Raw genomic sequence first — 25,752 nt, forward strand, 5'->3', positions numbered from 1 at the left:
TGTATTTTCCAAGTATTATTCAAATCCTGTTAACATTTTTCAGAAACATCTCTGTGAAAATGCTTCTTATTCCAACTCTGTGTATGTAGTGCACCATAAAACAATAAAAAGTCTCTCTCTTCAGGTGGTCCTGCCTTCTCTAGCATGTTTGAGGATAGCTGCTTATGAAGAAGGAGGAAAGTTTATTGGGCATCGGATATTACCAGTATCAGCAATTCGACCAGGTAGAGATTTGAATTATTATTATTGTTTTTGTCATTGCATTAATCTCGAAAGAAGGAAGGAAAACAAACAGAACTCAGGTAACATGTTCCTGCATATGTAAGTATACAACTATGACAGGACTTACGGTATATGACATCTTGAGACCCAAGTCAGCTGAATCAGCCTCCTTCCCCTTGACTTTCCGGCCAAGACTGCTGCTGCTCCCTCCTGCAGAGATTGTTTGCAGGAGAAATGGCACTAAACCTGATCCCAAAACTGGCCTTGACTATGTAGGAAATGACACATGAGAAAGGAAGCTTTCACAAGTCTTCAAACTCTATTTCGGGTTGGCTTATCTCTGAGATGAGTTCCTGCTTTGGTCCACAATGTTAACAGGCCTTCCTCTAATTTCATGACTTCTCCCTTCTCTGAGAGGGCTTCTAGGCAGTTGCAAGCCTGAAACACCAAATGTTATCTTCCATTTATAATCCTCCAGTAGCAAATTTTAAGCCTTATTCTTTGAGCTTACCTTTGCCGCTTGAGCACCTAAGCAAGTATTCCCACTCTCTTTAGACTCGGGGGCACAATTGCATTCTGAGAACACATTAATAGATGGTGACATAAAATGGCTGCCAGATAGTTTTCTAGTTCCAGTTTTCCAGATTTTTAATCAAAAGGTGATTTTCAAAATATAAACATTCAAATGAAAGGAATCCACATGGAGTCAGTGAGTCACTGGGCATTTCAGGCACACAAAAATATTATGATGGATGGGCCTTTGTTCTTTACAGCTTACTTTCATGAACTTGAACGTTAACTGTCTTACTTGAGTTAAACATTTATCAGTTTTTTTGTGATGTGTGCTTTTATTGCCTGCAGCGCTGCATTCGTTAACTTGTAAGAGAAATGGAGGCCCAGAGAGAGTAGCTGTCCCACTGTTTTTCTCCCCCAGGTTATCATTATATTTGCCTGAGGAATGAAAGGAATCAGCCCTTGATGTTGCCAGCCATATTTGTATACATTGAGGTTAAAGATTATGTACCTGATACCTACGCAGGTAACTATCAAATTTGTAAAGATAAAATAGAAATGTAACATAATTATTTTGTTTACAAAGCATATATTGTCAACATCTAAAATAATGACTGTTAACTGAACCTTTGCATTAAGAATTTAAAACAGTGAGAAGTAGCAATAGCACTTAGACATATATAACACTTCACAGTGCTTTACAGCCCTCTCTAAGCGGTTTACAGAGTCAACAGGGGCCGTGGTGGCTCAGGCTATAGAAGCCTGTTATTAAACACAGCTGCCTGCAATTACTGCAGGTTCTAGTCCCACCAGGCCCAAGGTTGACTCAGCCTTCCATCCTTTATAAGGTAGGTAAAATGAGGACCCAGATTGTTGGGGGGGCAATAAGTTGACTTTGTAAATATACAAATAGAATGAGACTATTGCCTTACACACTGTAAGCCGCCCTGAGTCTTCGGAGAAGGGCGGGATATAAATGTAAAAAAAATAATAAAAAAAAAACATATCGCCCCCAACAATCTGGGTCCTAGAAGAAGGTGCTCAGTTCTTGAGGACTCTGAACTGTATTCCTTGATTTCATTTTGCTGTGCTTTCCTTGTAAACTACTGATGTTGCTCCTTCCCTGCTTTTTATGTCAAACTTGGATTTTAATAATTCTTCCTCCTCCTCCACTTGCATTAGGCCCTTATTTTCTTTAAACTGCCTTCTTTAAACTGCCTTCTAAAAAATAAGCCTAACTTTAAGATGATAGGTAAAGGTAAAGGTTCTCCTCGCACATATGTGATAGTCGTTGCCGACTCTAGGGGGCGGTGCTCATCTCCGTTTCAAAGCCGAAGAGCCAGCGCTGTCCGAAGACGTCTCCGTGGTCATGTGGCCGGCATGACTCAACACCAAAGGCGCACGGAACGCTGTTACCTTCTTAAGATGATAGATCAGTTTTTATTTAAAAAAAAAAAGTCAGCACTAGTTGATAAAAAGCAGCAATGGGTTCTAAATCTCTCCCTCATTTGCAGATGTTATTGAGGCATTATCCAATCCAATCAGATACGTAAATCTGATGGAGCAGAGAGCAAAACAACTGGCAGCACTGACTCTAGAAGATGAGGAAGAAATAAAGAAGGAGGTAAGAACTGGGATTTGATGAAATAACAGAGGGGTCAGTTGAGCATACAGCTTGATGCTGTAAGACTGTAGAAAAAAAATTAACATTGCAAAAGGGTATCCACACATATCAATTTTTAATATTTCTTAAGTTGTATGCCCTACATTGAGATTTGCTCCTTTACAGAGAGATTGGGATAATCAAAAGACATGCAGGAAATTATGGGAGTCACTCACGTAGCTGGTCTTGTTCTACAGTGAACAGATTCCATTATTCAAAGTGATAACATTTCAATTTACACCCACTGCTCAGTATTGTTGTTGAATAAACTGGCATTTGAAATGTTTATTCATTTGCTTGTTTATTTGCTTCCAGAGGGACAGGGTGTGTATCAGTGAGAGGTCTGAAATCTTGGGTCAAAGTTTATTTATTTAAATAATTTATATAGGGACGGCCATCTAATAAAAGTATATTCCCTCAGTGGTCAGACTTCTGGGGGCTTTCTAAATAGTAGACTCACTTTGGAGAAGGCAAGCATAGTTATATCCAGACTCTAATTAATGTAACTCTTTAAAGGAGACATGAGTACTTTGGCTTACACCCAAAACCTAACAGGCAGCCATTGCAATCTCCATAGTCATGCTATTACGTGGGAGAACCTCAATGTTCCTGTAACTACCTACGGTAGGTTGGTGCAAGTTACACCACCTGAAGCTTCAGGATATATCTCCAAGACCAGCCCAATATATAGCATTTCACAATATTCTATCCATGTGGTGAAAAGGATACAAGGGACTGCAATGAAAACTGCCACATCCCCCCCCCAAAAAAAACAAAAACAAAAAAACAACCACGGCATGCAAGAGCTGTCCTGGGAATGGTCTCCAGCTATTGTTCAGTCAGAAGCTATGACTCCAGGAAGACCCACACAGTATGGGGTCAATTGATAAGGGAGAGTATTACCCTATCTAGAGACATAAAGTACATCAACTATCTCTAGTCTTGGTTGGTTTCCCAATCCACAGTCCCTTGACATGAGTCTAAGCCTATTTCTCCTCATCCAGTTCCATGTTCCAATAATGTCAATAACAGTAACAGAAACTTTAAAAAGTTTTAGCCATTACATTCTGCATTGCAGGTAAAACCTAATTCCATCATGTCTTGCAATGTGTATTTATTCAGTGTAATTGGCTACTATAAGAAACAGAATGGATTTCTTTTTGAATCAGTTTCCTAAAATGTAGCATAAGAGGCGTGATCCTCACAAATTAATGCCTTCCTTCAGAAGGTTGCATTCCCGACATAAAATGTGTATTTCTGCATGTTTCTGTCAACAACATGTATTTTGATTTACATATGAGCCAGCTTTTACTATATACATTTGAATTTCTATAAATTTAAAAAAGCTTAGACATGGAACAGCACATTTCATTCGTGACTGGAAAGAAATACTTTTCTTAATAATTGTCAACTTTTAAAACTATAAATATTGTTAATAATATTAAGTGCAGTGGTTTTCTACAAAAAATATTATTTTCTTCTTGAGTCCCATAAATGCCTTTAAGCATACTGCCTGTAACAGAGAGGGGCTGGGTGAGAGGGCAAAGGGGCAACCAATAAAGGCAGTGTCATACCATTGTGCCACCAAGTCCATCTGTTGTGCACATGTGTCCTAAAATCATACACACATACTAAAGGAGTGTACATCATGACCCTACTTTTATCATTTTGTTGAAAATATTAGATGCTGAAGCTAGTTGTTTAACTAGCGTTTGGTCAAAGCTTCCATGGTCTTGGACAACTGAGTCCTGGTTTGAAATCAGTCAAACAGAATCCGCATATCTGGAAAAGGGACATAAATCCCGATTTGTTTACAAACAAATAATCAGCCTTTCCCCCAAATCTCCTCGCTATAATATCTGATCACCATATTTCTCAGCCCTGTTCATTGTAATTGAACATTTGTTTTCTAGATGCAGTAGCTTCCAAAAATAAAAATGCAAACCACAACAAATTCCAAATTAGGAAAAGAAAGATAAAGCACTACTCAATTGTTTTATTCATCTCCATCAACCATCCTTGAGTTAGCGTGGCATAGTCATAATTCTACCAGTCTGAACACCTGTGTGTTAAGATTCCCCATCCCCAAGGAAATCATCTTCCTCTTTCTCATCTTGTTTTATGTGCACTAAACTGTGTGATAAATCTGCTGCATTGCTCCAGATGCAGTTATCTTTCAGCGCCAGGTGAGGGATCCCTCCACAAACAATTGCTCTGGCTGTAATTCAGCATTGCATCAATGTTTCTGTAAGCAGTTTCTCTCCAGCTCTTTAAGACGCTGCATTTTTGTTCCAGCAAAATAAATATCTTTGTAATGAAGAACCAAATAAATGCCCGTATCTCTCTATGAGTTAGCTGTCTTAATCTGCGAAGCTGCCAAGCTTTTATTTATTGTACTGTACTTTCCCTTTTTTTTTCTTTTGTTCTTCCTTTTAGTCAGTACCAATGAACAAAATTCAATACAGAGTTGTTTATTAGCTACCTCGCCTCAATGTTTTAGGGAGGAAATGTAAACAGATAATTCCTACATTTGAAAGACTGGATGTATTGTAAGGTATAGACAGTCAGAGCTAATTTACGCCTGCTATCCTCTGAGGTACTAAATTGGAGCAGGGAGGGAAACCTTATCGGTAGTATGTAATGCTCAGTGGTGCAAAAACAGAGTTTTCAATTTCATTTATCCCACCCTGTTGTTCAACCTATATATATTCTTATTAATAAGGTGAAGGGTTTTGAGAAAAGTGCTGCCTCTCACCCCTCCCATCAGTGAAGAATGCTAATGAAAACCTCCCGAGAAGCTAATCCGGCAAGGTACCATGGCAACAGGTCCTCCTTATATAAATTTTCATACCTCAAGGAGGCAAACTGCTTAGCAGTGCTCTGTAACTATGGATCTTCTTCCCACCCACCCCTTCCATTTGTCTAGCAGGAATCTTCAGTCTCCACCGATAAATAGGACCTTAAGCAAGGGGGAGAGGATTAGTGCCTAATAAAAAGGAATGAGCTCTAAACATGGGCATTGAGAGCTGGTAAAGGAAGTACAGGTGGTGGGGAATGTTTAAACAGGTTGAACGGTACAGGCATAGTCATCCAAGCATGCGGCAAGGATGGAGGTACTGTTTACATAAGCTTATCTGTTGAATATAATTATGGGCGAGCTGTCCTGGGAACTATGCTGTGCCTCAGTGGTGAATTAGTAATCAGACTCTTGGGACACAAACCCTGAAAGGAAAGCGAAAGAAATCATTCTCTGTCATATGGTGTTAAGTGGTAACTGGTGCATTTCTTCTGATGTCCTTGCGTAGTTATTACCTTAAAACATAGTAGCTTACAGAGCTCTGTAGGCAGAAATGGGATGATCTCGACTTACTGGCATGCCTAAGCCTAGGTTTTCTTTTTAATTTCAGGGATAATAAATTTGGATGAAAAGCAATTAAAGAAACTGACGTTTAAAAATGTGTGTTACTGTCATTTTCCATAGGCAGGGTTAATTGACATGGTGATTCTTTACAGCTAAAATTAGGGGTGTATTTTACCAACATGATCTTATAATAGGTTATGCAGCTTTCCAAGTGGGGTCTCTGTGTATTTCATTATATATTAATTTTGAAATTGGATTGTTCCTATTTATTTGTTAAAATGAAAGGGGTTTTTTTTAAATTTCAAGTGGGTTTTTTTAAAAAAGAAAAAACAACCCTCCCCCATTTCCCTGTAAGTAATCAGAAGAGTTGAAGCGTAATAATGGCAGCTAGATTTATTTTATTATGCAAGCCTTTTTTTGATGGCGAAATGCGAAGAGGTACAATTTTCTTACCAAGGAACAATTTGAATAAATCTTAGTACAGGAATACCAGCGTTTGTTATGGGTGGAATCTTGTACATGTTAAAAGTAAAATGCACGTTCTCTAATCGTACGTTCTCTAATCGCAAATCCTTTTTCATGTTTTATGGGGGATATTTTCAATTGTTAGGCAGAACAAGGAGATGCGCCTTCAGAAGCTCACAATGAACCTAAACCTACACCAGCAGAAAATGGAGTAAATTGCACTACATCTCTCACCCCTAAACCTTCTACTCAGGTTGTTCCAAGCCAACCAACACTGGGTAAGAACTACACTATAGTGCATGATTTTGGGGCTATTCTTCTATTGGGGAGAAAAAAAGAACTAAATTTCTCCTGGCCAGGAAAAAAAACAAATTACATCACTTTTGATGAGTACATACATATCCGTGACTGCTTAAAAAAGCAATGCTTGCAACAAAATCTCTCGTCTTACCTTCCAATGTGGGGAAAAAAAGAAGGAAGGAAGGAAGGAACAAAACTAGATTCAGCAGTCTGTGTTGGGTAGCAGGCATCCCCAGGAGGAAGAGTGATAGAGAAATAAAATTATATAAGAATATAGGCTAGATTGGCCTATCATTGCTCAGCTAAGAAGCTCATGACCATGGACAAGATCATGGGCAAGTGGCAATTTATGAGTCTCAATGGGATGTTATGTAGATAAAGTCTGTCTTCTATGTACACATCTTGAAGAAGTTTAGGATATAGATGAAGGATTAGATGAATTGGTGGGCTTTGATAGAGAATAGATAGAGAATGCTAAATACATTCCATAGCAGAATTTGCCTGTGTCCTATTTAGACCAGCTCTAGTGCTTTATCAAGAATATGATCAGAGTTTATATAGGTTCTAGGAAACCATTCGCTAGAGAGATTTTGGTTGTGTTGTTGTTGCTCTTGGCTGTTGCTACAGTTGAAGTTATGTGGTAAAAGTTTGGTTCTAGGATAGTTGGAGCCAACGTGACTCAAGAAAAACATGTCAGGTCACTGATATTATGACCCTGCTAAAGAACTCAGTTCCAGCATGTGACCTTTTAGACTTTCAGTTTTCAAGGAAAAATAGTTAGGGCTAAGCAAGGATAGAACAATCAAGTTTCATTCTTTGGAGGCTGCATATTTAGCAGATTGCGAAAGAAATAATGAACATATCCAGTGCAGGATTAAAACATTTTAATCCCCAGAATAATGTTTTAATGCTCAAAAATCTCTAAATGTGTGGACTTATTTTTTAAAAATGAGTTTTCTCCCATTATATCTATGCTTCCATTATGTATTGTAAAAATGAATTAGGTACAAGTATTTACACACCAGCTGTTATTTATTTATACAAATGCTTGCATGCCATCCTACTGTAGAGATTGTGTCAATCTTATCAATATTAATTGCCAGACCCACTGTATTTTAAAGCAATTGCATTTTTAGTCAGCTTCAAAGGCAGCCCCATATCAAGGATGTTGCAGTAGTCAAACCAAGTGGGGTTGAAGACATGGATGCCCAAGGTCATAGATTGTTTAATTATGAAGAGCAACTTCATCTTGCTGGAATTCATTCTGAGTTTCTTCCATCTCCTCCAGCCCTTCACAGCCTCCAGGCACTAAGTAAGAACCACAGTATCTTCACCTTGGCCTTGGTGGCAAAGTGTAACTGAGTATCATCAGCATATTGAAGGTCCTCTCTCAAATGGATTGATGACTTTTCCTAGCAGTTATATGTAGATATTAATAACATGGAAGAGAGAGAGAACTTCTACAGCAATCCACATTAGAGCAACCATGTTCCTCCATCACAGTCACAAATTGGAACCATCCACTCAGGAAATGGAATAACTGTAACTCATTGCCTTCAACTCTCAATCCTTGCAGGCAATTCAGAAGGATACCATGATCAATGGTAGTGAATGCTACCAAGATATCTAGCGGGACACACTAGATAGGCCATCCACCAAGCAATTAATGCTGTCTCAGTCCCATGCCCTGGTCTGAAGAAACTCAGATAATGCATTATCTATAGAACTTTTGTAGCTGAAACCCTGTCACCTTCTGCAAAATCAGAAAATTAAGATTATAGAATGAATAGAAGTTGTCAGGCTTCTGGATTAAGAGATGACCTCTTCATGAGGAAATTATCATTGCCTCCATCGAATTTAAAGGCACTATTCCTATCTTCAAAAATGTATAGTAGAAAGTTTCTTAATCATTTCCTTGGATCCCACAAAGTGACCCCAGATAATCTTACAGTGGGATTACTTTACTAAACTGAGCAAGCAGCAGGCATTTCAGAATGAATATCAGCAATTTTGTTTGCAAAGATTTCATGAAGTATTTATTGCCTGCAGAAGCATCTTCTCCCCTGCTTTTATTTCAAAAGGATATGAGAAACTTTGAAGAACAATGTCTGAGAGAAAGAGCAAGGGAAACAAAAATACCTCTTGCTGTCCTTATCTCTTCTGAGGACTGAAGTCCATTAATCTGCAGGGCACCTGAACAGGTGAAGTCTGCGGTAACCCAATCTTAGGAACAGGATTAAAAGGATGGGGCACCCATCCAGTTTATCTTCTTGAGAGTACAAGTTAACCATGAGCAGATCCTTTCCCTCAGCCAAATGTCATCTGCATTAGGTCCCCAATGGACAGACTTTCTCCTTTAAACAGAAAGCATCATCTTGAGGTCACAAAGGCCATGTCTTGTGACATGGGCAACATTAGTGTGAAATCACAATGGCTAGCCTCACCTTCTGGCAATCATTGAAACAAACAACAGTGGCAGAGTGAGGCAACAAGACTTTTTCCAATTTACATTCATGGGGCAGAATAACCAGGAGGATTGATGCATAATTTATTTATTATTGAGATAAATAGCAGCAATGTTTGGCCACAACACTCATCTGTAAGTATATATCTCCCTGAACACCCAACCTCAACTTCAGTAAGCGACTCTAAGTGGCTTGGACCACTTAGGGTAATGGAGGTACATAAGTAAATGCTCTTACTATCCCAGAGATAACAGGGACAAAAGTTTCTTCATCTTGCATGGGGTAGGTAATGTGGCTCAAATGCTGGCACAGAAGGACAGCCCCAATTCAACATTAAATATATACTCACACATTAAGAAAAGGAACTAATACCATCAAATAATGAAGAGGCAATTTTCTATCATCTGCTCCGGAGATGTATTTAAAATAAGTTTAGCCTACTTTTCTCTTATGAAGCTTTCAAAGCAGCTAATGAAAAACAAGAGATTGTATTTCAAGTCACAAAAAACACAGTGCATAATACATCAAAGCCTCAGTCAGTCAACAGGTTTTAGGAGCTAAAAAGCAGATCAACGAAATAAAACCAGGTTTTCATCTTATACCTGAAGATTCAGAGTTAGGGCTAGACAAGCTTCAGCCAATGAGCAACTCTGAATTTGGAACAGCCACTGACAAAACTGCTTCCATGTAGATGCTAACTTTGTTTCAAAGGGGCAGAACCTAGAAAATTGTTCTGTTATTACAGGCTGGGCAGATTGATTTGAGGGCAGGTAGTGTGGATTGGGGAAGTCTGATCTACAGCTAAAAACATGTTATTTGTCAGTACAGCATGAACAAGGATGGCATTATATCCTCTGGTTCTTTCAGAGCCAATGAGAAGAATGACAGTTTTGTATTCATCATTTCAGACCAGTTGAAATGTTGATGTTATTTACACCTAGGTTCTGTGAAAGTTCCAGCCAAAACAGAAGATCTGATTCAGAGTGTCCTGACAGGTAAGAAATATAATAGTGCTGTACAACAGTATCTCTTAAACAAATTAATGGGAATGTTGCAAGAAAAAACATACCGCATACAAATAGCTATTTTAATCTGTTTATTGTTCAGAATGACTCCCTGGTGGTCTTTTTAACTATCATCTAGAAAGAACAATTATATGTTTAAGTGATTTTAAAATTTAAGGACTGAGGCCAAATTACTGGAATGCACCAATTTCACCCCAGCAGGATCCAAATGATGACTGAGTTCAGTCCAAATTTAAGGACCCAGGATGCATTTGCATGTGTTTGAATTTGATAAGCTGACATATAAACAGCAATACAAATAATAGATTATTTAAATAGAGTTCCCTCCAAGCATGAGTAGTTTCTACGTGGCCTGATTAAATAACTCTTGGATTTGCTGCATAAATTCATTCCCTTTAGAGCAAAAGGCTGTAGTCAAAACAAAAAAATCTTAAAGCCGTGCAAAAGCTCCTTTGAGTAAACATGAGCATACACAGATGGATATCTTTATCCTTTACTTCTCAAGGAACAATACAGGATCATTTACTGTTTTCGAACACAGAAATAAGCAATGAGTTACATGTGCAATCTGCTTGCATAAAAATATGGGTAAGGTGCTTCTTGAGATATAGATGTTCTGTATTCCTTATGAATAACTCGTACCTTGCTGATCTGATGTGAAGAATGAGTTATAAATTTACTTACTAGAAATAACTAGAATTCTCTAAACTAAATAACAGATGTTATTTATGTAGAATATACTTTGCTTTTGGAAAAAAAAGACTGAACTGGGTCATTTTTATATTGTGGAATGTATTAATAAATGTGGGGGCTATTTAGTAGTATGTAGTGCTACTAAGGTGAGGTGATTCAGTAGTATAAATAATAGCTGATGAAGCAAAATAAATACAGTTGAAATAACTTTATCTTTCAAATATCCTGAATTACATAATTCATACAAGTTGAGACTCTTGAATTATATAATTCTGATAAGATAGCAATAGCACTTAGACTTATCTACCACTTTACAGTGCTTACAGCCCTCTCTAAGCGGTTTACAGAATCAGCATATTACCCCCAACAATTTGGGTCCTCATTTTACCCACCTCGGAAGAAGAGAACGCTGAGTCAACCTTGAGCCTGGTGAGATTTGAACTGCCAAATTGCAGGCACCCGGCAGTCAGCAGAAGTAGCCTGCAGTACTGCATTCTAACCACTGCACCACTGCGGCTCATAAGATCACATAAAGACAGGAAGTGGTTGCTGCAGTGGATACAGTATGTACTTGTGCAATTCAGAGGAGCACACATTCGGTGCAGTGTACAGGTGTAGTGCAGAGTGTACAGTGTACACTGCAATGTACAAATGCAGTGCAATACAAGTGCAGTGCAGAAATCAATTCAGCCAAGTACAAATGCAATGTATTTATATTCATGAATTCAGATGGGTACAAACGCACTACAATAACCCATAACACCAGAAAAGAAGGAAACAAACTGCCTAAACAATATCTGCCAACAAAATGGATTTCCATATAACTTTATCAAAAAGTATCTGAGGGGGCTCCCACCCTCTGGAACGAACTCCCCCCAGGACTTCGTCAACTTCCGGACCTCCGAACCTTCCGTCGCGAGCTTAAAACGCATTTATTCATCTGCGCAGGACTGGATTAGATTTTAAATTTATACTGGTTTTAAATGGGTTTTATTATTTATATTGCTTTTTAATAATTCGGCCATGTAGAATAAGTTTTTTAACTGTTATTTTAGTCTGTATTTATATGTGCTTTTTTACCTGCCTGTGAACCGCCCTGAGTCCCTTGGGAGATAGGGCGGTATATAAATGTGAATAATAAATAAATAAATAAATAAATAAATAAATAAATAAATAAATAAATAAATAAATAAATAAATAAATAAATAAATACTCAACCCAGTATACAGCACAACAAACACAAGTTCTGAAAAGAATTATACTACTATACTTCAAAAACATGTATAAAACAACCAACAGCCTATTACAACCTCATAGCATCAGCGTAGCACACAAAAAAACTAGAACCCTCCAAAATATAAGTAAACCAAAAAACCCAGCAGGAAAAAAGGAATCATGTAAAAACTGTTAACAACCACTATGTAGGATAGACAACTAGAAGACAAAGAACATCCAAGAACACCAACTAGCAATCAGAAGACACGATGAAAACTCCTTAATTTTACAACACATGGACAGACTTAATTTCAATTTCAAATCATCCATCAATGTACACATATAGAAATAAATCATAATTATACACCATTCAAAAGAGACAATACAAAATTAAAAAGTATAAAAATATACCAAAACACATCCTCTCTAGCAGCCAGCACCCAGATAAGCAGGGATTAACACCAGGCAAACAATCAAGCAGAAAAAACAATTGAGAATCTACCAAGGAGAAAACCACATTGTCATCAAAACTGGCAGGATAAGCTACTGTATATAAACAGGGAGCAAATCCCACACCTAAACTGTTGATGTTAACCTAATTGGGACAGTGTTTACAAGCAAGCAACCAAGCTCAGAGAGCACCGAGACCCCACAGTTCCATCCTAAACTATGTACATTCTTTCATTCTCAGCAAAAACCTGTTGATAAAAAATGCATATCCCCCGCATGTCTAGTGTTGTGCGGCAATAACATCATTCCCCTTATTCTTGCAGAAGTCGAAGCACAAACCATTGAGGAATTAAAGCAACAGAAAGCATTTGTGAAACTTCAGAAGAAGCACTACAAAGAAATGAAGGATCTTGTGAAGAAACATCACAAAAAAACCACAGATCTTATAAAAGAGCATACCACAAAATACAATGAAATTCAAAATGATTATCTGCGACGGAGGGCAGTGTTGGAGAAAACAGCTAAAAGAGACAGTAAGAAAAAGTATGTCTTTCCTTTGGCCTTTCATGAAAGTAGCATACTCTCTGATTGGGTCTCATGTCTCCTTCCAGACAAGACTGGAGCTTCCTTTATGCTAAGTGAAGCAACCTCTGTTGCACTGGTTTATATATAAAGTTACTATGATGTGGAAGCTTCTGCCATTCATGCCAATGACAAATTGATCCAGGGTTTGGTAGGGCATGTAGTTATGACTAATATTAAGAAAAATTGACTAAAACCAGGTATCTTACAACTCTGTGGACAGGCCTATTTTAATAGAATAATAGAGTTGGAAGAGACTTTGGAGGTCTTCGAATCCAACCTTTTGCTCAGGCATTTCAAACAAGTAGTTGTCCAATCTCCGCTTAAAAACCTCCAGTGCTAAACTCCAGCACCCATATCTGGAGGCAAGTCATTAAGTAGGTAGAGAATTTTTAAAAACTGCTTAGTGTCTCTTGACTGGTGTCATTAGATTTTTTAACACAAAAATATATGTGGGGGAGAGAAATGGGCAGAGGTTTTCAGCATTAAGGTCTTACAAGACGTTGCAGGTGGTGATACTGGGGGAGAAGAGCTACATGCAGCGTGCATACATCTGAATGTCCATCAGAGAGAGGAAGGCCCTCATCCATATCCCATCAGTTTACAGAAAGTTTTAGGGTCAGACCCAGAAACTAGATCAAAATATTTAAGTTCAGTGCCAATGAATTTAAGCCATTTTCTATTTGCGTAGGTGTTCCCAGCCTCAAAACATTAGAGCATTGTCAGAGTGGGTTTCTAGATTTGAGTTGCTACCCTTCTTCCTTATATTTGCACAAATCTCACATTGTGTTTAGGGCTTGATTATTACCTTTCTCCAGCTGGAACCTGATCCTTTAGCCATCTCTCCTTTTAAGCTTGTAGTTTCCTAGGCAACTGGCTTAATACCTGGGAAGAACTATAAGCATCTCTGATATAACTGTCAGGATTCAGGGAGATGTATTTCATGTTTATTGGCCTGGATTTTAATTTTTGGGATGGTGGGGGGTTGGAATGTACTACTGTTACTATTTAGTTTGCAATTGCTCTGTTTGGTTCACATGCTCCATTCATTGCTCTCCCTTCTCACCTCACTTTTATAGTAGCAGTTCTTTCCCAAGACCAAAAATATCATGCTGTTCCTTAGGGAGTTTTGTTCAGTTTCCATTTTGCACAGTTTATTTTTCTCATTTGGGCTTTGTATGTTGTTCCAAGCTTGCCTTCCTTTGACAAATCCTTGGTCTTTATGAACTTTGCTCTTTGGAGTTCATTAAATAGTTTCACATTAGGATGCTATGCAGTTTGGGGATGCTCAGATTTTAAAAAAATAAAATTGAACCAATTGATTTGGTAAGCTTTATGAATTATGAAATACTGCTAACCTCAATGACCTTCATAATGTCATTAGATGCAACTAATGAAACCCAGAGCGTCAATATTTTGTCTTATTTCTCCAGTATTCGTTGAAAAGTCATCAATTTAGTTACCTGACAATAATAATCTACACCAACTTTCATCCCTTTTTATTATATAACTGCTGTTCCTAGCAGCTTTCTTTTAGGGGTATTATAGGAATCAAATTAAATTCATGATTGCTGTCTGAATGCTCTGGTCATCCATATTTCAAGAAATGAAGAATTCTCTATATATATGTGAACAGCAGATGCATATTTACACATTTGCACAAGACAAGGAAAAAAAGAGTTAAAGAATCTTTGCTAGGTCAATGTTATATTGGCTAATGGAATAATGGGAGTCATCTAGGGGGATAGGACCTCTGTATTCGTATTGCTGCAATTTATATTTATATTATTTATTTATTTATATTTATTATTCTGTATTGTGCTATAGAAGTGAAACCGGCAGCCCAGATCATAGCCCTTCAACTGTTGAACAAGAGTTGGCTGCCCTTGATTCAGAAATGACACAGAAGCTAATAGAGCTCAAAGAAAAACAGCAGCAGCAGCTACTGAACCTTCGACAAGAACAGTACTACAGTGAAAAGTATCAGAAACAAGCACATATTAAATTGGTATGTACTATACATAAAAATTGCTTCCCTGCTTTGTATGATGAATACTACTGCAAACATTGTATACAGTCCTAGATTTGGCCTCTTCAGAATCTACCTATGGAGGTTTCTCTGTAATCCATCTCATGGCTCTACTCCTTGGCATTATGCACAGATCTGTTTACTGACGTATATCTCCATCTGTCTTGGCATGGGACAAACAGTGTGTGCACAGCAGGCATTTAAGATAGAGCAACCAGGAATATACATCACACTCTCTTTAGACTTGTTGGTTTAATGTAATAGATATACAAATGTAATCTGTATTAAATGTACAAGTGTACAGATGTAATTTGTATTATTTAATTAATCTTTTAATCTCAGTGCCTTTCCTGCTTTCTGTATTTGTGATTATTGAGAGCAGATGCAAACATTTCAGTTTTGCTTGCCACAGGTAACAAAGGATGAGCTCTGATATATTGTTATGGTGGTAATACTATTGCTTGGGGATCTTTTCCTCTTCCAGCTTTGAAACTTAAGACTGTCATGCTACGCCGAATGCAGTGCTGTCTCTTGAAAGTTTCAGAAAGCCTTTCAAAGTGAGCAGTTAAATTAGTGTAGTCTATAAAATTGAAAACAAGAGCTTTGATACTACTAAGATGTCTTCTAACTATTTGTTTGTGCCAGTAAATTTATGTGTTCTAAATGGAAGCTAGAATACAAGCTATAAAGTATGAAACAATATTATGTATTTATTGTCCCCAGAGCAGCTGTTATTTTTACAGCTGTGATTCAGGCACCCTGCATGGGGCAGCCCTTTGGGCTAAATGAAGAGTCCGATCAGATAATAATAGACGCTTTGGAATGTCAAGAAAAAAGAGAACGAGGCAATGGAATGTTACTATTATTTCAGTCGTACCCAGAATGTGGATTTGTCCAAATTTATGATATTCTAACAAGCCTGGCTACTTCATTCCATCTGTATAATTTGGTAAAACTGGTTAGTCTTGTGCGGGGGTGAAATCTACTTACCTTCCCTACCGGTTTGGAAGTGCATGCGCATGCTCAAAGCGCATGCGCAGAAGGTCAAAAACAGGTTACTTCCTGGTTAAAACGAGGAAGTAACAATGTCCAGGCGGGCGGGCAGAGCCTCGTGCTGCTACCGTTTCCGATTCTCCAAACCACACGCCGCCACTGCTACCACTTCAGCTGAATCAGTCTGAACTGGTAGCATTTCACCCCTGGTCTTGTGTTTGCTAATTTAGTAAGCCTTATGAACCCGAATAGGGAACTGGTATCACAGTTCACAAGTATGAGTGTAAACATAGCTTCCTGCTAAAAGGCATGAAATTCCAGTCATACCACTGGTAAGATAATTTAAGTACTTATCCATCCTCACCAAACATATGCTACTATATATAGGAAACGTATCTGATGCTGAATCATAGAATCATAGGGTTGGAAGGGACCTTAGACTATTCTGGACAAATCGTTGTCCAATCTCTTCTTAAAAACCTATTATTGAAACACTATTGAAAAGTATTTCTCAATTTCACATGCATGTTCCCAGCAAAGACATTAGGGCTGGCTTGGGATCAGTGGAAAAGTTTCAGTGACCCAGGCATCTGTTCAGTAACAAGAAAAGTGATGGGGGAAACTTGTTTTTGAGGCTTTCGTTCCTGACTGAGGGATCAAAGGGAGTTGATCATCACAGAACAGTGCTTTACATGATGCCTAACTCTGATAGGCTTTGGTCAATCCTCACGATTGGTTAAAATGCTGTAATTGTTGAAAGTTCCCATTTACTTTCCACAATGTGTAATATTTCAAATCAGTATTTCTCGATTTCACACGAATACAGAACTGTGGGAAAATGTAAGTAATAACCTCAGTGTCCTGTGTCAAATCTCCAAAGTTCTTTCAGATAGGATGTTCTTAGGTTTCAAAGCATCACAATATTCATGTTTTTTTATGAAAACAAGTCATTTATTTAATATATTGAATCTCATTTCTGTGCCATCACCGTTCAAGACTTAATTTGCCAAGATTAGGCAAAATATTTTTAATTGATGCTCTGGGATAAAATAACCCTGCAGTAATATAGTAATGTCTTTGCTCCAGTTGAAGACAACATTCTTTTGGCTCCTAAATTGGCATAGCAATTTATATCTCTATTTTTATTCAATTTCTATGGATTGAAGAACTGCCAGCTGGAAGAAGACAGTGGCAAACAACTTTTGAAAGTTTTGCAAAGCAAACATACAGAGGCTTGTCTATCATCAGGAGTCATGGCTGCCTCAGAGGCACAAAATTATTAATTAGAACTTATTGCTCATTAATTTGTATATATTTACTTTTAATTTCATATATTTGGCCCAGTGGTATGTTTTCAAATCAAGTTTTCAGAACGTGCATTTTTAAATACTCCTCTCCTATTCTATTTTCCATCATCTCCAGACCAGTTAACTTAGCATCTAACAAAAAAGGATTCCCACTCTTTAAAACATTAATGTAAAAATTTCTTGCTTTCATAACTGTACTAAGAAAATACTTTCTACCTTTAAAATTCACTGACAAACCCATTGGAACTTCCCATCTAAAATATATCTGATGTTTCTTAAACTCATCCACTAAAAAAGCAAATTCTCTTCTCTTTCTTAACATTTTGGGAGGAATTTCCTTCATCATTTTTATATCTTGTCCCAATATTTGAAATTTATTTTTATAAAAAGCTTGCAAGATTTCATACCTAATCTTTTTAGTTGTAAAATAAATAACCACATCCCTTGGTAATCTATTTTGTCTTGCCCACCAAGAATTAACACGATAAATTCTTTCAATATTAATCTCAAAGTCTTCGGGCTCCACACCCTTTATCTGAACAAAAGCTTCCATAAAAATCTGTTTAAAATTTTCCTTCTTACCTTCCTTCAGCCCCCCCACCCTTATAGCATATTCCATTAATTTATATTGTAATATTACTCTTTCTTCATCTGCCCTATCTACCTTAGCCTGTATATCTTCTATCTTATTATCTAAGTTCCAGTTATTTTGATTCTTTTGAATTTCCTCTATTTTCCTTTGCAACTCTAAATTAACTTTATTAAGTTCTTCCAAACTATCCTCCGTCTGAATACAAGAGCTTAATATTTGCGAAATTGCATCCGTTACCATTTTCATTTCCCTCTTCTGCTCTTCCACCACTTCCTTAAAATCCAACATCTCTTTCTCTATTTCATCAGATTTTTGATCTATTTCTGAAAGATGAGCCTCCAGAAACTCCTGTAAAAAATTCCTTAATTCCTCCTTAATATCTTCTTTTATTTTTCGTATCTGAACTGAAGAAGTTTCAAAAGTTTTAGTGGCTTTTGGTACTATTTGCTTAAAAGCCATTTTTAAAATATATAACCTACCCAGTAACAAAAAAAACAAAAAAAAAGGTCAAAAAAGGGTTAAAAAGAAAAAATTCAAAAGGCTTTTCTTCTGAATCACTATAATCCCAAAGAAGAAGAAAAAATATAAATCATAAAGTTCTCATTTCTTCCATTTAGTCAGTATCTTCTTGTATACCTCCTGATTCCACACTGGCTGTTAATAAGCATTTCCTTAACTTTCGTTTCCAATACACAAATTGCCATTTGCTTGCATTCCACAAAACACCATTTGCTTTCTTCTCTCCTATCTTCGCAACAAATGTGTCCTCTTTTAGGGGTTTGCAGTCTTCTTGCAAACAAATGCTAGAACTCCAGTTTCTGCTCTATCCACGTTACAATCCATCACAAATCCATTTCTGCCGTGGAGATTGGATGCTACGTTTTTTTCTGCCAAAAGGCAGATGCCCTCTGGGTCCGGAGCTTCTTTCATGCTTTAGAAGGAGCGTTCCCCTCAAGCCTCCAGAAACTTTTCTGGGGCTTCTCCGGGGGGCTCAACTTCATACCGAATGCTCATCTCTCCCTCTTCGCCTGTGGGAGAGATTTTCAAGCCACTGAACGGCTGATTTATGCTGTCCTGGCTGCTTTACAGACTCACGGGGTTAGCGGCCTAAAAAAGACCACCATCAACGAAGTGGAGCCAACCGGAAGTCTCGCTTGATTGTGCTTTCTGACGAGCAGATGGCATCTTGTATGAAACATAATGGAATTTGTTCCTCATTCACTATTCTGTCATACTAAAGTTCTTTTAGCATGATCACAACTAAGAATAACGTGATATTTGTAATGCATTGGAAATTAGTAGACAGAAATGGGTAATCACCATAGAATTAGTAGACAGAAATGGGTGATCACAAGGTATCTATCTGCAGGAAGCCTTAAAATAACAAGATGAGATACAGAGGTTCATAAATACAGTCCACGTAGGCCTGATCTTAGGTTACCCTTCTCTTTTGGATGTGATTGGAAAGTAACAGGGAGCAAAAAATTATCTGTCCTTGCATTAAGCATTATCAGTTCTTGACAGCAGTGTCCCAGATCTAAACCATACAAGTCTGTATAGATCCAGAGTCCTGTTCTGGTTAAAGGCAGATTTTAGATTCAAATGAAATCTCTTCATGTTTGAGGCAAAATATTTCCATTTATTATATATGTAGAAGTGTCCTTACCATTGGACAGAGTAAAACATGTTGATCCAGGTAATGGATGTAGCAATATCCAAGCCTAATTCTGCCTATTTTGTGTTCTGGTTCTTTCTATAATCCTTAGGTAAGTGGTAGTGGTACTTATTTTGTGCTGGCCTTGTCTGATTGGGTTGATTATTTTGCCTAATTATCCTCTCCAGTTTGGCACAGGTGGGAAGTGTCCTCTGACTGTGCTAATAGGAAGAAGGATAATTATTCAAGGTGTTATTGTGTATGCATGTACGTATATATGTTGCTCCATTGATAGATATAGGCTACTGGCCTATTTAAGTCAATATTATCCATACCAACTAGTGGTAGCTTTCTAGTATTCTAGTATGGGAGTTTATCCTAGTCCTTCCTGAAATTTTTGCCTACCAGTTGCTGTCTGACTAAGCATCCATCCTGAGGGTGGAGCAGATAGAACCCTAAAGTATCACTATACAGGTAGTCCTCGAGAAACGACAGGCCATTTAATGACAATTCAAAACAACCAATACCCCAAAACAACTAAATAACCTATTTCAAAGTTATGGCAAATGCAGCATTCCCGTGGTCATTCGCACTTACGACAGACCAGAGGGATGATGCAGTGGCCTCTCTTGCCTGTCTTCCCTGAAAACTCCCTGCAGCACTTAGGCCTGCTCCCCATGACTCCTGGAAGCAGCCACCATTTTCAGCACCCCGACAATTCCTTGCTAAAATGGCGGCTGCTTGCGGAGTTTTCTCTTCTAATTAGCTGTCTGCCCATCAGCTGTCCATAGGGATGCTGCAAAGCTCTCCTGGCTCTCTAGGCTTTGGGCTTACTCCAGGCTAAAGAGTAGAGGAACCAAATGAGTAAGGAGACAAAATGAAGTAAAAAAAAAGTTATCTCTAAAAGTTGTGCCAAAAAATTGGAGGACGCTTGGTCTTTGCAAGCTTTAGCTCTCCTGCTGACTGCCTATAGAGTCCAGCTAGGCTGGACTTTAGACTGACCTCTACAGTAAAAAGCTACAGAAATTTTTTTTCTCCTTGCTTGCTTGGTTCCTCTTCTCTTCAGCCTGGAATCAAGTTATGGTTTCCAAAGAGATATTGGTTGGAAAGCAGAGGGACAGTTCAGTTTTAGCACCTAACTGGAGCGGGAGGCAGCGGGAAAAAAGATCAATGAGTCCATCCCTACCAGCTTCTTTGTTTTTGTTATTGAAGAAATGTGGCTTTTGGAGGGAATGGAGGCGGCATTAAGGTAGGAAAGAGTTTTGGGAACCTCCTCCTGAAATTACCTTTTGTGCAAAGGCCCTCTTCTCAAAGCCTAGAGAGGCAGGAGAGCTTTGCAGCCTCCCTATGGACAGCTGATGGGCAAACACCTGATTAGTGGAGAACTCTCCAAAAGGCTAGCGAACTAGTTCTTGTTTTGCTCCAGAAAAGCAGAGCACCTTGGCAGGAGGAAGAGCAAAGGCAGAATTAGGAAAGACAGGTGATCCCAGGGATTTTCCTTCCCTATTGTTTCTGGTTGGTAAGACAGTCAGCTGTACTGTGGCCCAGTGTTTGGGGGTAGGGGAGGCCTGAGGCAGATGGGCTGGTGCATGCATTAGGCCTCCCAGGATCTCCCCTCACTTCCACTTAAAGACCCATGCACTCATTTAATAAATGTGTTGGGGAGAACAAGGATGGCTGGTCGTTACTCGAGGCAGTTCATTTAACATTATTTTGGTCTTCTACCCTAATGGGCAGGCTCTATTAGACTCAAAACCTGAAGACTACCTATGCAATACTTACCAACTGAATGTGGCTGGTACACTTTATGACATATCTGTTTTTTCCCCCCTCCTAAGCTTATACAAAAGCTGACAGATGTAGCAGAAGAATGCCAAAGCAACCAACTAAAGAAGTTGAAAGAGATTTCTGAAAGGTAAAGACTACCTACCAATTCTTTTGACTACCATTCTAGATGTACTTACAGTCGAGTAACTCCCCAGTCAAGACAGAAGGAATCACTTCTGGGCGAATGTGCATAGCGTAACTTTTGTTCTGTTTTCTTCTTTCATAAAAACAAATCTGGATTTGTTAAAGAGAAAAGAAAGAGCTGAAGAAAAAGATGGACAAAAAAAGGCAAGAGAAGATCACTGAAACAAAGTCCAAGGACAGAAATCAAATGGATGAGTAAGTGCAGTCTTCAATTCTCAGCTTAATTTGTATCCAGAAGACCTGAAACACCAATAGAAGGAAATCCTAATATTTTTTTTAGATGTATGTTTGACTATGGCTTTTTATATTAAAAAGCAGGCAGAACAGTAGCATAGATTCCCACAGTGACTCTGCATTATTTTTCCTTTATTTAGAAGAGCTTATCTTATCTTTTGTTTGATTCATCCTCCAAACAGTTTAAAATCAATCATAATGGTGCTCATAATACACATAACAAAGAGCACACAATCCCTTTGAAATAAAGAATTAAACCATTTTGAAATCTGATGAAGGCTACACTGGGCAATACATGTAAAATTTGACTCTGATTTTCTCTTAGTGAAGTTTACCAGTTATTTGTAAACAAATTATTTGTGGCAGAAAACCAGTAATAACTGATTTTAAAAATAAATGGGATTAATCATTTTTAATTTTTCTCTCAGGGAGAAGACAGAAATGATTCGTTCATATATTCAAGAGGTGGTACAGTACATTAAAAGAGTAAGTCTACTGTCTAAAACATGTATTCACCTTGGCATAAAGACTATATTATCCATTTCAATATTTAGGCTGATTTGCACATTGTAATTATCTTGAAACAGCCAAACCCCAACGTAATAGTAGTGCTTATTTTTTGTGCAGAGACAATGTCTAGTCCCAATATCCAGATAGTGCTGAAATTTTATAAATTTAATTTACCATTTTTCCTTGATTCTCCTGAGGCAGATCAGATCTTACCTGGCTGCAAATGTAACAGCACCACAACCGAAATAAGAAGGAATGTGGAGAAGTTGAACAATTGTGTTTCAGATGTGGAACTTCAGTTGCTACTTGTTTTGCTATGGGATGTAATTTTGGTTTTGGGGTTTTTTTCTATCTGATATCTTGAGTACTTTTGGTAGATGAATGGCCATATATATTTGTTCAATACATGCATACATGCATGAGGGTTCCTTTGTGCTCTCTGAGTTTGCTTGTTTTCTTACCGATGCTCCACACTTTACTGATGATGTTACCTAGTTAGGGTAATGAAAAGTCGGCAAGAAAACAAGCAAACTCAGCACCAAGGACCCCTCATTTCAACCCTGAGCTACAAATATTCTCCTTTATGCATTCAGATGAACACCAAATAATATGTTTGTAATCCAGGTTCTGTTCTTGTATGGCAAAGTTATGACCCCAAAGTGCTGTTCAGAAATAGGTAAAAAAAAACCCACTTAGTTGCAGTAAGATTTTATGACAAATCAAATAGAGCATTTATAAAAGTAAATGCTTCCCAGTAACATGCATGAATAAAGGGTTCTTTATGAGCAAGCTAAGGGATGCAGTGGCTTAGTGGGTAAGATACTGAGCTTGTTGATCGAAAGGTCGGCAGTTCAGTGGTTCGAATCCCTAGTGCTGCCGTGTAACGGGGTGAGCTCCCGTTACTTGTCCCAGCTTCTGCCAACCTAGCAGTTCGAAACATGTAAAAATGCAAGTAGAAAAATAGGGACCACCTTTGGTGGGAAGGTAACAGCATTCTGTGTGCCTCTGGCATTGAGTCATGCTGACCACATGACCATGGAGACATCTTTGAACAGTGCTGGCTCTTCGGCTTTGAAACGGAGATGAGCACCGCCCCCTAGAGTCGGGAACGACGAGCACATATGTGTGAGGGAAACCTTTTTACCTTTACCTTTATGGTCAAGCTTTATTTTGGTATAGTGGTTAAGCATCATCAGGCTGGAAACTTGGAGATTTGTGAGTTCTAGTTCTGCCTGAGGTACAAAGCCAGTTGGGTGACTGTGAGCCAATCACTTTCTCTCAGCCCTAGGAAGGAGGCAATGGCAAATCATTTCAGTAAAACCTTTCCAAGAAAACTGCAGGGACTTGTCAAGGCAGTCTCTGAGAATCAAGACATGATTGAATAGAATTAAAAATAAAATTAGCATGCTCATCTGTATCTAGTATCTGTCTCCTTCCTTTCTTCCTTTCCTCATCACTTCAAAGCTCTGTGATTTGCATGTTGTCTGTAGACAAAAAATGCTGTTTTTCTAAAACAAGTTACCAGTGAGACCAATTAAGCCATTCACTCTCTTCAGAGCATATGGCACTTCACCTAATGACACAGAAGTTGATATTAAAAATTATCAACATAGTCCAAGAGATTTGCAGGAACATAAACATGTTTAGATTAAAAAAAGGACAGTGTGCCCTGTAGTTAATGCTGGCTACTTGACCTAATTAAATGCTGCAGTTAATCACCCTATGTTAAGAATGCATCTTCCATGTTCAGTTGCAGATTTCCAGCTAATATAACTTTAAATTTGAAACAAATCTACTGACATTCCTTGAAGTCTTACATGAAAGAAGTTGACTATTTTAATAATAATGACATTGCTTTATGTCAAAATGCTCTCTAAAACTTTGTTACCCAGGATAATTATGATATTGAAGAGCCGTGGTGTTGCAGTGGTTAGAATGCAGTATAGCAGGCCACTTCTGCTGACTGCCCGCTGCCAGCAGTTTCACCAGCTCAAGGTTGACTCAGCCTTCCATTTCATTTCCGAGATTGGTAAAATGAGGTTCCGGATTGTTGGGGGCAATAGGCTGACTCTGTAAACCTCTTAGAGAGGGCTGCAAAGCACTATGAAGCGGTATATAAGTCTATTGCATTCTTGAGTGTGAAACTGAGGAATTCAGAGAGGCATGTGAATTATAGTGGACTTTATTTTTCAATTACAGCTAGAAGATGCCCAGACCAAAAGGCAGGAAAAACTTGTGGAGAAACACAAAGAGATTCATCAGCAAATACTGGATGAAAAGCCCAAGGTAAGAGAACTTGAGCACAAATAAATTCATAATTAATAAGTATGAGACTGATATCAGATAGATGTACAAATATTTCATCGTATGGAAAAGCACAGATACATATATTATATTAAGAAGGACATTCTTAATCTGTGGATTGATAAATGGCTATCATTTTGTTTGGGAATATCTTTGACCAGCAGAGGGTGCAATACATTGATATATGTGTAAAAAAAAATAGCACATTCAAGGTTCTCTTGTTTTGTTGCAACATGCAAGAAAGTTCAGTGATTTTTGTTCACAGCAAATTAGCCAAATGCAAAGAATATTGTATGCTATAAATGCTCTTTCAAGATGCAGATATTATGAGGCATGTTTTGAATTCTTGTCTATTCTTCTCAGCAGAGCAGATGGCGTATACATGCACTTTGAACATAATATCATATTTGTTTTGTTGGTTTTCCCAGTCTCTTGTCAGGAGGTCTGCAATTAGTTTCCAATGGTCGTATTGCTTATTCTGGCAGCTGATACCATGCTTGAAATTAATTCCTTATGTTTTTGGTTGTGCTTTTAGCCAGTTAACAGATAAGGTCAATCATATAAATGTTTTAGACTGTTTTCTTGCCAAGTTTACTACAGTTACTCTAACTGACGCTTGTCATTGCATAGGAAAATAGGTGACATCTTATCTTAGACTTTTTCTAAGTGCATGGAAATTATAAAACGATTGACTATATTTTATAGTCCTTGAAGGCAGAAAATTAGACTTAATATAATATTAAAGTCAGACCCTTTTTCCCCCCTTCTGTTTTCTTATGGCTCAAGTTCTTATACAATGAGAGCCAATGATTTGAAAAGGGATCTGGAAAGTAGTCATTGTTATAAATGTGGAGAAGAGATATGCCTCTTGATGAAAACAATAACTATTCTTTGAGTTTGGGTGCCAGCCAAAATGCATCACTTCTGAAGAATTAATGGAGAACAGTCTACGATTAATGAAGTGGAAAACCTTTGTGATATACCGTAGTTGAAGAATCTCCTTTCTCCCAAGTAGCCCAACAAACATTGGATGTATTCAGAGTTCAGGAGCTTTATTGCTGAAGTATTTATGGATACAGGCAGAAGGGGGTAAGGAATGGAATACCCTGAATAGGAGCATTTGATATTGCAATATTCAATATTGCTTGGACAATGAATACATCTTTTCTTGATTATAAAACCAACCATTCTCTGTCCCCTTGAA

At 38.0% G+C, this 25,752-nt stretch overlaps 1 protein-coding gene across 1 annotated transcript in view; it reads left to right on the plus strand.

Annotated features, from left to right (window-relative positions):
- The window catches only part of PLCB1 (phospholipase C beta 1), a 593,106-nt gene that overhangs the window by 490,630 nt on the left and 76,724 nt on the right, over nt 1-25,752 (plus strand). The window contains exons 21-31 of the mRNA XM_058181309.1: nt 125-224; nt 1,157-1,261; nt 2,250-2,359; nt 6,370-6,502; nt 9,931-9,984; nt 12,696-12,915; nt 14,782-14,962; nt 21,368-21,444; nt 21,606-21,695; nt 22,163-22,220; nt 24,444-24,530. Coding sequence (XP_058037292.1) covers nt 125-224; nt 1,157-1,261; nt 2,250-2,359; nt 6,370-6,502; nt 9,931-9,984; nt 12,696-12,915; nt 14,782-14,962; nt 21,368-21,444; nt 21,606-21,695; nt 22,163-22,220; nt 24,444-24,530 — 1,215 coding nt within the window. The remainder of the gene's footprint in view (nt 1-124; nt 225-1,156; nt 1,262-2,249; nt 2,360-6,369; nt 6,503-9,930; nt 9,985-12,695; nt 12,916-14,781; nt 14,963-21,367; nt 21,445-21,605; nt 21,696-22,162; nt 22,221-24,443; nt 24,531-25,752) is intronic.

Source organism: Ahaetulla prasina, chromosome 1, assembly GCF_028640845.1.
Source record: "Ahaetulla prasina isolate Xishuangbanna chromosome 1, ASM2864084v1, whole genome shotgun sequence".
Lineage (NCBI taxonomy): Eukaryota > Metazoa > Chordata > Lepidosauria > Squamata > Colubridae > Ahaetulla > Ahaetulla prasina.